The sequence below is a fragment of the Gavialis gangeticus genome, unplaced genomic scaffold, assembly GCF_001723915.1.
Source record: "Gavialis gangeticus isolate Ggan-Ray unplaced genomic scaffold, GavGan_comp1, whole genome shotgun sequence".
Taxonomy (NCBI): Eukaryota; Metazoa; Chordata; order Crocodylia; family Gavialidae; genus Gavialis; species Gavialis gangeticus.
In genome coordinates, this window is record NW_017729032.1 from 68,218,518 (window position 1) to 68,230,924 (window position 12,407).

At 43.1% G+C, this 12,407-nt stretch overlaps 1 protein-coding gene across 1 annotated transcript in view; it reads right to left on the bottom strand.

Moving 5' to 3' along the window:
• Positions 1-12,407, bottom strand: part of GTF2F2 (general transcription factor IIF subunit 2) — a 192,290-nt gene that overhangs the window by 163,333 nt on the left and 16,550 nt on the right. Inside the window, exons 2-4 of the mRNA XM_019524703.1 lie at positions 6,256-6,329; positions 5,735-5,753; positions 4,538-4,682 (exon numbers count right to left, since the gene is read on the bottom strand). Of these exons, the coding sequence (XP_019380248.1) occupies positions 4,538-4,682; positions 5,735-5,753; positions 6,256-6,329 (238 nt within the window). The remainder of the gene's footprint in view (positions 1-4,537; positions 4,683-5,734; positions 5,754-6,255; positions 6,330-12,407) is intronic.

Below are 12,407 nucleotides of genomic sequence, written 5' to 3' on the forward strand. Positions count from 1 at the left end.
CCAGCCCCGGTGCCACCAGCCCAGCCATGCAGCTCCCCCCTCCCCACTGGAGGGACAGGAACCCCCCTGCCCCAGCCTTGTCACACAGCTACCTTCTTCCCCCCACACACAGGTACACTTCAGGACAAGCCCCAAGTCCACCTGCATGCAGCTGCTGGGGCTGCTCCCACCCCCTTGCCTGGTTGCATGCCAGTCACATGTGTGTATGCATGCACAGAGATGCACACACGCCTGCCACCTCCAGTCACCCCAAGCAGCCCCTTGCAGGCTGGAAGGCTGCCAGACTGCAAGGGGAAACCCATGCTTTCCCATGTTTTTCTGTGACTTGTTCACAACCCTTTGAAATATTCTTGCAATGCACTTTTAGGTCACAACCCAGGGTTTGAGAAGCACTGCTCTCAAGAAGCCTTTTTTTTCAGGTGGTGTCTGTACACCCCCAGCCTTAGACTATGGGCTATGCAGTTCTGCATAAACTGCCCTTCCAAAGAAAGCAGTAATTGTGCATGGTAGTACTGTAAAGAAGTGTGAATCCAACTCTGGAAGCACCCTGCCTATTTCTGCACTAGGCACACTGTATGACACGGCAGCTTATTAAGGCCCCAGAAAGTATGGATTCCACTACCGTGTAATAAATAGATAGTCTTACCAAACATCAGTAAAACAGACAAGCTAGCTATATTTTACAGTTTCAGCACCCAGTCATATTAATGACAATATGCATTCAAGCCAATGGATTTCAAAAGCAGTAAAGTTACATGCAATATTAGAATAAATTGGATTAACAATTACAGTCCAGTCTAACCCTCTACCCAGCTTTGATTTTTCTTTACTCAATAACTTGGTATAAGCAGACTGGCCTTGCCTCAGATATTTGCCAATCTAAGACCAACAGCAGGACCATATAATTGTGTGTTGCTCTCTAGCACATTCTAAAAACACAAAAAAAAGTGACACAGTTTTAAAAAGAGTGAAACTTACGAAAAACAAAACCAAACAACTCAATAAAGGTGAACTGCATCATTTCTTCCTGAATGAAAGCTCAAACAATTCACCCATCTGTTACTTACTTTCTTGATCTAACCTGTATAAACTCTTTAGAGCTGAGCATGCGTGTTTTCCTTAAGTCTACAAAGGACTAATATACTTTCCAGATGCTGAGAAAATACCATCCTTTGCTCAAAAGAACATCCACTTTAAACAAAAAAGTAAGAGGAAAGGGAAACCTCACTAAAGCAAAGTGGATATGGCTGACCTACTGACACCATATTAATTTGCTTTTCAGCTCCTTGCTCCTTAGGCTCCTCTCCTACCTTTGCAATTCAACCTGCTTCTCTTCCTCCAAATATTTTGACACCAAGAAAATGAATAATTATTTGTTCAAGCTTTCCAAAATATTAAACATTCAAGCACAAGCCAAATACCTAAACTTTTTAAGAGCTTAAAAACCATGGGGATGAAATGTGAGCTGTTTCATAATTTAACTAGAGTGACTGCTGCTGCCCTTTGTTTATTAATTACATTTTAGCAAATTCATGTCCTAAAACAGAAATAGAAGCCTTTCCCCTGTCCCCACAGTCAGGCTATACATTCTTTCCCTTGTTTATTAAGCTTTTTCCTTCAAGAAAAATATGGAAAATATACTACATTTTAATTCAAACCCTGCCCAGCAGAGAAATTATAATTTAACATATGTAGTTGAGCTTTCATAAAAAAGATACTAATATGGTAAACAACAAGGCTTGCTTGTAATTTATTTCAGCTGTTGAAAGTGTGAATTTTACTGCCAATCTCAAGAGAAGACCACTCTACCAACCTTTCTGTATACAATTTAAATCAGTTTTCAGTCTAACAGACACATAATTCACCCAGCAATTGAATCAGGTTGTATCTAATTACCTTACCTGCTACATTCAACTTTCCATGCTTGTCACTGAAGGGCTATTAAATGAACCCACCCCACCTACTGCCAACTATGTCCTTTATACTAATGTTGAGTATGTCAAAATTAAAATCTTCATAGTTCAGCAGAACTCCCTTTTCTTTCAGAAGGGACTTAGATTCTGATGTAGCAGAATTATGTACTTATGACAGACAACACTCCATATGAGGTGCAGTTATTGAGCTGTCTCTCTCCCCCCAGGTTTAGTTTAAAGGTTCTGATAAATTGCATCATGACCTACTTCCTATCCAACCTTATTAGCTTCAGTGGGATATAAATCAGGGCAGAAAATCACTCAAAAAGCCTTCCTACATTTTTATCTTTTAAAAGTTAGGAACCATATTTTTCCAACCCTCTTGTTGTCTAGCCCAGGGGTTGGTAACCTATAGCATGTGGGCCAGATCTAGCCAGGAGGCCAGATCCAGCCCGTACCACAGGGCACCAGCAGCATGCACCAACCAGGGTACCTTCTCCACTCTGCACTGTGTCATTTGACAGAAGGAGCACTGGTCTCAGGCTGCAGCAAGGGAAGTTTAGGTTAGATATCAGGAAGAATTCTCTCACTAGAAGGGCAGTAAAACACTGGAACAGGTTACCCAGAGAGGTAGCAGAAGCTCCATCCTTGGAGATTTTCAAAACCCAGCTAGAGAAAGCTTTGGCTGGGATAATCTAGTTGGGGATGGTCCTGCTTTGAGCAGGGAGTTGAACTAGATGACCTCCTGAGGTCCCTTCCAGCCCTAACTTTCTATCATTCTTCTGCTACATGTTAAGAATCCCCTCCACAGCAGCCAAAAGGCAACTGCCTTAGTCCTCCCTATTCTGTACTGAGACCTGCTCTCTTGCCTCTGCTTCCCCTCACTGCCTGTTTGCCACTTGCCAGCACCACTGGTCACAGAAAGAAATGGCACTTCGTGGCAAGGGTAAACAGAGGCTGCACTGGGGTGTGGGGATGAGGGAGAACAAAGCTGCCTTCAGCATGGAGCAAGGACAGCAGAGAAGTTCAGTGGCCCATGGCAGAAGCCAGGTCGTTCACAACGACTACTGTTCATAACATTACTGACCCCTGGATCTAGTTTACTGAAATTCTCTAGGATTTACCCAGACAGAAAACACAGTAAGAATAACCAGGAATAATCTCACAATCAAAAAGTGGATACTTAAACTTCCTATTTCATTCTTTTAGGACAGATGTAACAATCCTTCCTAAAATGTAAATCATACTCCATAGCCCAGTGGTTCACTGCAATAAAGATATCTGTCATTTAGACACCCCTGTTATTTATTTAAAAACAATACAGTTTGAACCAGTAACTGAGGCTTATGAACAATTCCATATGCTCCATAGAGTGTCAATGACATTTGCAATTTAAATGTCATTAACTGCTTCATTGTGATCATTAAGATCAGCTAACGGGCTTATTCACTGTTAGATGCAGTGACAAATATTGAGCAAAGTGCACTGGGGCAGCTAGTTCCTGACCTGGGTCAATGAGGTAGAAAATGAAAAATTCAAACCCTTCAGTACACCTATATTTCCAGTTACCTCTCCTCCTGCTCAGAACAGAGAGACAAAGTGTCAAGGCTTTATTTGCCTGGTGAGGAATCTGAAACATTCCTGGATGATTTGAGCCTCAGTTATCTTCTACAAGCTTCTCAAAATGTTAAGTCTTCCTTTCCCCAAAGCCTTAATTTCTACAATGCAGGATGTTTTAATACAAATATCTGCTATACATGAAAGCACAGGAACTTAATAAAATTAATTTAATATCAGAATAATTGAGCACTGAGGTCACTGAACAGAGGAACAGTATCAAATAAATCTGTCTCGTATAATTTAAATGTACTATGCTGCATAACACATGAAATCCTGAAAATGCTTCAAGCTCACCATGTATTGCTACTAAGTCTCATAGTAGTTTGGGGTCAGAAGGGACCTGAACAGATCATCTAACCTGACCCCCTGCCACTGGTAAGAGTACAATTGATGTTACATCAGTGAAGGAACTGGAATCCTGTGGGGGGAAAGTGTTTGTGCTGTACTAAGCACATACTATGATTGCATTTTTTGATAGAAAGTTTGACCAATGACAGTTCAGCTTTGTTGGTTAATTAGGACTGTCAGAATAGACTAGGGAGAAAACATACACATTCATAAATAATTTTAATCACACTGAAGCCCAGTTCCTGACAAATCTATCTTTTCCACCAAAAGAAGGGTTGAAATAGTAGTAGCTCTCTGCTGGGTGACCCTGTAATAAACCAGTCCCTGGCACTGGATTGTTTCACAAGAACAGCATATTGCACTATACTCCATTTTTCCTTTCTGATCTGTTCAGCAGGCTCTGTATCAAGATATACAAGACTATCCTTTTTGGAGACCGTTCAGTTTTTTGTCCAATTACAAGAAGACATCAGACAGCCAGAACAAAGGGACAAATGTAATGTGCATAGATAATAATGTCATAAAACAAAGCTGGGAGGCCTGATTTTAGGCTTATCAGCCTTAACAAAGCCCTTTTAAACTGATGCTACTGAAATTATCTATACAAATATGCATGCGAACAATTATAGTAAATAATGTGCGACATTGTGACTTACCTACTGAGCTTTCTGTAAACACTGTTAACGTTTGTCCTCCCACACTTTGTAAAAGAAATGGATGTTCTCTGGGTGCACTGACTGAAGCAGGTTTTCCTCCAATATCATTGATACTTGCAAGATCTTCATTCAAAGTAAATGACACCTAACAGTCACAATTACCATAAGATTATTACACAGACCATAAAACTACACAATTTTTAAAGTGCTTTGGAAGCAGGAAGAGAAAGAAAAATGAAACAGATTAATACAAATTTGTTTTCAAATATAAAATATGGGATCAACATTTTAATATAAGGTTTTATTCAACATTTTAATGTAAACTGTATAATTTACTGATCTTTTTTTTATATAATTTACTAACCATTCTCTTTTGATAGCACAGCATAACTGAACTTCTTTGCTGTCAGATAGAGATTACAGTAAAACCTCATAAATCCGGCATGCTCAGGACTGACCACCTGCCGGAAATTTGAAAATTCTAGTTTTTCGAAACTGGAGCAGCGGCTAGTCCTGAAGCAGCGGCTCTATGCATAGCAGGGGTGGTGGATGGCAGCAGCAGCCGCTGTATGCAAACTTCCCTGTCTGTGTCTGGGGGAGCGGAGGGGAATCTTAAGAAGTGCTGGATTTTTGAGAATTCCGGATTTTTGATATTCATATTTATGAGGTTATACTGTATTACATTTAAGATCAACTTAGCTATTTTAAGTGTCTCACAGTTATAAATTAACCTCTAAGAAAGTGATAATAATATAGGTCACAGGTTACTAACAGAATGATCAAAGTTATATGGGAATCTTCTCCACTTAATCCAAAAGAGGTTTCATTAAGCTCCAAAATAACAGAAGGCACAGTTTATCTTCTCAACCTTTGCAAAACTTCTTCCAGTTCAAAATATGCTGGATGACTACTTGATATGACAAGTAATTACTTATCATGAAAGTAGAGAAAACACCTTATAAAAGGAGGCTGATATCCTTACTGACAATTAAAAGATCAGAAAACCCTCCAAAGGACAACAAAGGGACTTGTACAAGATCATACAGAAGAAAGAGCTGGAAACAGAATCCAGGTTTCCTAAGTACAAGTACAGTGCTCTATTACTGTATTACAAGAGAAAGCTTACAGTAGAAACCAATAAATTAAGCAACTTTAAAGTCCAAAACACAATACAATTTGAGTTTGGTAATTACTTACTTCTGTTCTTCCTTGATTTCTGCAAAAGAAAATATTTAATGTTTTAGTTTCCATAATTTTCACAGGTCTAACTCCCTTGATAAGAACAACAATCTCAAATTCTAACTTTGTTACTCAGTGTCACTCTTGAGCTGCCCAATTGCTCTTGATGTCCAAAGATAAATGGGAAAAGGCAGCAGATGAGAACAGAAGCAACAAAGTAGCACAACAATAACTTAATGAAAATCCTTTAAGTGTGCATATTTCTGGGGTCTATGAAATCAGAAATGGTGCTCCAGATTACATCTGTTTCCCAGTATAATTTTAAGAACCAGTATTTGTTTTGTTTCTAATACACACCAATAATCCCTAAACAAACAGATATTTCTAACATCATAGAAATATGCACAAGGAGTATTTGCAATTGATAGGATAATTTAAGAAATATGCCAGTAGCATTTTTCAGAGCAGAGTAACTATTTCTATATACTCTAGAACAATTCTAAGAATTTCTGCCAAAAAATGTACAGGGAACTGCTTACTTGGCAATCCTCAGTTTTCCAACTTCACCCCTTCCTGAAGCTTTAGTCCACTGTTGTGACAAATATTTTGGGACCTAAAAAAGGAGACCATATTTAAGTACACAACTATTACTTTTTAAATAAAAACATTTTCCTTAGTTCTTTATATTCCTCTCTCTCAGACTACAGCATATCTGATCACTGTAAGATTCTCATATTTAAGTGCTTTGAAGCCACAGTCTTCAGGCATGCCATAAGTGAGACAAGAATCACAATTCTATATTACCATTCAAAAAGCATTATTTAAAAATGACCTGCAATGGAAAGAAATAGGTATACACCACCGTTGGTTTTTGAACTAAGGAACATTAAGTCTTTTATCAGCTAAAATACTGCATGTTAACGTGTTGGAAATTCAATTCTTGCCTCTCTAGAAAAGTTTATGACAAATGGAAACTAATGGAATTATGATATCAGAAGAAATGGAAAACATTTGGGAAGGAAAGGTACTTTTGGCCACACTTCACAATTTGGGGTTTGGGATTTCAGCCTTATCAAACAGTAAGCAGGACTCATGCCTCTAAGTTAACTAGTAATAACCTACATGCTCTCTGGCTGGGAATTCCTAATGGCCATTCAAACACATTACTGCTCTTGAAGCTTGCCAACAGAAGTTAAGACTTTGACGTGACCATGCACATAAGCAGAAAGAAAATGGTTACAAGGGCAGGAAACTTGGAGTTTTTACCTTTCCTCCTTATGTGAAATAACTGAGGGCTGGAACACAGACCTGAGACTATTCAGGATGGTTTCACATCAGACCTTGTGGGATTAGGTAAGAAAATGATCAAACCAGGGCAGTTCAACTGGCAGCCAATGGCTGGGCTGCATGCAGCCTCTAAGGAGTTGGCGCAGGGCCCGCGGGCTCCTGGCACGGCCACCACCCTGCTGTTGCTCCTGCCACAGCAGCCAGGTTCTTTGGGACCTTCCCCCTCCCTCCTCTGGTTTCTAATTCCTACTCTCGCTCCTGGAGACAAGGAAGGGCCTGGAGTGCCCAAGTTGCACATGCAGTATGGGAAGGGACTAGGTCACTTAGCTGCATAGAAGTGCGGGCAGCCCAGCTCCTGCCTTTCAAGTGGGCATATGGCCAGGAGGGGAGTGAAGGAGAGTGCTGTGGGTACAATGGGGGGAGGAAGCAGGGAAGAGAAGGGATGTGGGGGGCTGATAGATGGGAAAGGGGGTAATGCATTAGGCTGCCTGCATAAACCAAGGAAGAGCTGCCCACACAGCAAGCAGACTTTGGTCTGCAGCCTGTACCTCATGAGACCCCTGCAGGACTGCAGCCTGTGAGGCATGTGACACCAGGGCTGCCTGGAAGTTGGACAGCCCTGGATCAAGTGATATGCAAGTTACCGCAAACAAATTACAAGTTAAATTACTAAAGCAGCAAAGAACTTAAGACGACGTAATAGTGGTTGTCAGAGTATGACAGAAGGGAGTACAGCAGGAACAGGGCTGAACAGGAAAACATCATTTTGATGGGCAAAAAAGGAAGTAATGTGTTAATAAGCCCTAAGGCTATGCACTACAAAAAATTATCATAAACTAAAGATTTTAAGTTTTGCCGCATGATTAGGGATCCTGGTTTTCTCTGATAAAAAAAAAAAGTCCAGGAAAAACAAACCTATTTTCAGATTTTAAAAAACAACCCAAAAATCCACATTTTTCTGCGTTTAGAATGAAACACCACTTTATTTACACACACACACTCTCTCTCTCTCTCTCTCAGTAGTGGTGCTTCATTTCATCACGGGAAAAATGTGGATTTTCGGTTACTTTTAATCCAAAAATTGAGGGGGTTTTATTTGTTTGGTTTTTTTTAAAATTGGAGAAAAACAGGTTCCCGGCTCATGATGCGTTAGAACAAATGAACATTTTGCAGCTTTACAGTATTCTCATTATAATGTCTTACTAGCAAATTAAAGTTCCTCCGTATTTGTATTGATATAATTCATGTTTTCTGCATATAGTATGCCTACATAGACAGTTACACGCCTCTGGTTACACATCAGTACACCCAGCAAGAAAAAGCAGCACATTAAGTTGCTGCCTACGCAGCAGCAGTGGGCACCAGAGAAATTCCTCTGTCTGTAGCACCAAATGGGCATGCTGTGGGCCTGATTCGGCTTTTGCCTGCACCAGTGGGCATCAGAATATGCTGCTCTTCAAAACCAGCAGGATTCATTTCATTCTTCCCTAGACCATTGCTTCATATTTTATATTTGACTGCATGTGGTGGCCAGAAGGTATCATGTTACAGACAGAAAAATTGAGAAATGCCCTTGAGCTGTGCGTAGGACCCCACTTTGCTCAGACAAGTTAAAAATCATTGACTTGCAAGATACTCCAATCACACCAGGGAGACTACCCATGAGTCATATTTCTTTCAACTACAGGAGAAATAGTCCCCAAAAGGAGAATTAATCAGCATTTTGCCAGCATACTTGTGGTAGGGAAAGAAGGAAAAAGAGCTACAAAGAGCAGACAGCAAAGAAGCACTCAGCCCACACTTCTGCCCCTTTTAGCTAATGAAGCAGATTCACACGACCACATTTTAAGCCTTTTGGCTGCCTCCAGAAGATGGTTTGGCAAAGGAACGAAGACTATGTCTTCTATAGTAAAACATTCAGTATGGCCAGTTCCAGATAAAAAAAAATTAGGGAAGCTATGTAACAAACATTTCCCGAACACTACTTCAATTTAACCTTGCTTGCTGAATGCCTGCCCCCCACATCCCCTACCCCCCAAAAGGTCCTGCAGCACTTCCTAAAGATGTCCAGGGTTAAGCTCCGACAGGCCACAAGGGAGAAGGAGTTCTTGAGCAGATGGGCTACTACTGACATCAACCTCCCATATCTTCTGGTACCTGCAGGAGGATGCTGACCTTTGGTATTGGGGTATGACATGAGGGAAAAGGGGGTCCTGTAGGCACATAGTGTTCAGACCATTTAGGGCCTTTACTGGTCCAACCCAGCACCTTGAATTGCCCCTGGAAAGCTATTGGGAGCCAATACAGACTCAGGAGCATTGAAATAACATGCTCCTGGAGACCTGTCCCTTTCAGAAGGCAGGCTGAGACAATTTGCACCAACTGCACCTTCCTGATGGTGATCCTGCGACCCCAACTGACTTCCTGCCACTGGGGCAGGGGGCGGGACTCAAGGATCTTCTGAGGTCCCTTCCAGCCCTAAAGTCTATGAAATCAGGGGCAGCCCCACACAGGAATATTGGAGTAGTCTAGTCTTGAGGTTACAAAAGCACAGGTAATGGTGTCCAGATCCAAATTTGAAAGGAGGGTCACCGCCTTCTCACCAGATGGAGTCAGTAAAAGGCTCACCATACCACTGCTGCAACCTAAAGATTCAGGTGAAGGAAAAGATCCAGGAGCATCCAAAGGCTGCAAACCTGAGTGCAAAGGGAGGCTGAACCCAATAAATGATGGGTGCCCCCATCCCCAGGGGCAGGCAATTATTTTGGCTGGAGGGCCGCTTAATGAATTTTGGTGAGCTGTCAAGGGCCGCAAGGGTAGCCCCACTCCTTGATGGGATCTTGGGACCAGAAGTCCCAACCACCCAGCCTCTGACCTTTGCCACCAGAAGTCCCTCCCTTGTCCCAGAACTACTCCTTTTGGGAGGGAAGGTGCTGCCATCTTGAAACCAGAAAACCCCCCAAATCTTACACTAAAAAAAAAAATCCAACATCTATGATAACTTATTTTAATTTTACTTCAAAAAAATATTTTGTCCTGATTTCTGTGCATTTGGACAGTGTATCTAGAGGGAATTGCATAATAGGTCAAAATACTGTCTTACTCTTGTATATTGTGTGTGGGAGGAAAGGGGGTATATGTGATAGGGGTGTGACTGGGAGTGTGTGGGGGGGTGCACAGTATGGGTATGGTGGATGCGATGTATGGGGGAGGGTGGGCCGGTGGGTGTAGAAGGGTGTGATTATGGTTGGGGTGGGGGCTGTGGGAGAGTGTGGGTGTGCATGGGTTATGGCAAGGAGTGGGAGAGTATGGGTGTGTTTGGGGGTATGGTGGAGGAGTGGAAGGATGTGGGGGGAGGGTGATCCTTGGACTGTTCAAGTCCCTTGAGCTGCATGTGGTGGCAGCAAGTGGGGCCAGCCCTGTCTGGCCCCATAGCACACAGCTCTCTGGACTCCTACCCCAGTCCCTGGCTGCAGGTGGTTGCAATGTGTGGGGCCAGCCCCAACCGGCCCCGTAACACACAGCTCCTACCCAAGTCCCTGGCTGCACATGGTGAAATCATGGGGGGCCAGCCCCACCCAGCCCCAAAGCACTCCTGCCTGAGTCCCCAGCCACATGTGATGGCAGAATGAGGGGCCAGCCCCACCCAGCCCCATAATATGCAGCTCCTGCACTCCCACCCCAACCCCCAGCCGCACGTAGTGGCAGGGTACAGGGCCAGCCCCACCAGGTCCCATAACATGCAGCTCCCACCTGAGAACCTGGCTGCAAGCGGGGCCAGCCCAGCCCCATAGTGCTCCCACCCAAGTCCCTGGCCACATGTGACAGTGGTGTGTAAGGCCAGCCCCACCTGGACCCATAGCGCATGGCTCCCTGCACTCTCACCCCCTTTCCCCCAGTGGGAGTCCCTGGCCCCTGCCTGGGCAGCCCTTCCCTGAATTCCTACTCCGGCAGGCAGGGATGCTGGGAACAGCCCTGGAGCAGCCAGGCACAAGCTCTGCCAGGCAGAGGATTCTTGTCCCAAGCGCCTCCTAGCTTGGGCCTGGGGGTGGGTCAGGCCAGGTTAGGGGGGGGCAGGGGGGGTTGCTTTGCAACCAGAGCCACACCTCCTGCAGTGATGCACTGACTTGCAGAGGGGACCTGAGGGCCAGGGCTTACAGAGGACTCATGGAGGCACCCTGTGGGCTGTATTTCGCCTGCCTCTGTTCTATCTCCTTAAGGCATGAGCAGGGATCCTGGTTCTCTCCGATTAAAAAAAAAAAGGAAAAGAAAATCCCAATTTTCGGATTTAAAAAAAAGTAACCCCAAACCCATATTTTTCCATGATTAAAATGAAGCACCACTAAGATACAGATATAGATATATAATGGTGTTTCATGCTAATCACAGAAGAACGTGGATTCAGGATTACTTCTTTAAATCTGAAAATTGGGGAATTTTTCTTTTTTTAATCAGAGTAAACCAGGATCCCCGGTATGAGGTCTGCCAACCACCATCACCTCTCTTGTTTGGACTTAGCTTCAGTTGGTTTACACACATGCAATCCCCAACCATAGCCAGGTACTAGAAAAGGACTGAGATCCATTCAATGCTCTTCCCCAAAATGGAGAGGTTGGAAACCATAATAGCTGGCTTGGGAGTCTGCAATCTGACTCTACAAAGAAACATGCTATTAAAAATTTTCAACTTGGATTTCGAAAAAAAAACAAAACCCTAAAGAAAAGTGTTTACTTGAGGCCATGTGTCACTAACAGCACTCCAACAAAAAGTGTACTCAACACTTACTCAGAACTCTTGGTAGAAGTGATATATTTTATTAGACCAACTAAATAGTTGGAAAAAAATTAAATGAAAACAAATTTTAAAAATTGCAAGCTTTCAGACTCATGAGCCTTTCCCCAGGCAAAAGAGAAAGGACAGATTGTGTGCAAGTGAAAGCTTGAAAAAAAAAATTGCAACTATTTAGTTGGTCTAATAAAAGAAATCACCTCTGCCAAGAGTTCTAAATATTTTTGCCTGTAGACCAACACGGCTAAAGCCTGAATCCCTGGAACTACCCAACACTTAAGATTTTAGACGACACAAAATCTTTCTTTATTCTTTGTGAACAAGGATGCCAGCCTCCTCCACAATAATTTATAACATGAATACACAGGGAAAGAGCTGACACAGTATTATAATAGTGGGGGGTGGAGAAGGAAGGGCTGGCACCAGCCCTCAGTGTCAACTTAGATGGGGCCCTAGGATAGCCCCCTCCTCCCAGGAGTCTTTACCACAGCAGGGACAGCCCTGCACCACCCAGCCACAGGAGTCAGGCAAGCACAGCTCCATGCCCAGCAGTATATCTGGGGGAAGAAAGGGATGGAATGACACCCCCTCCTCTCCCCACAGGCGGTCACAGGAG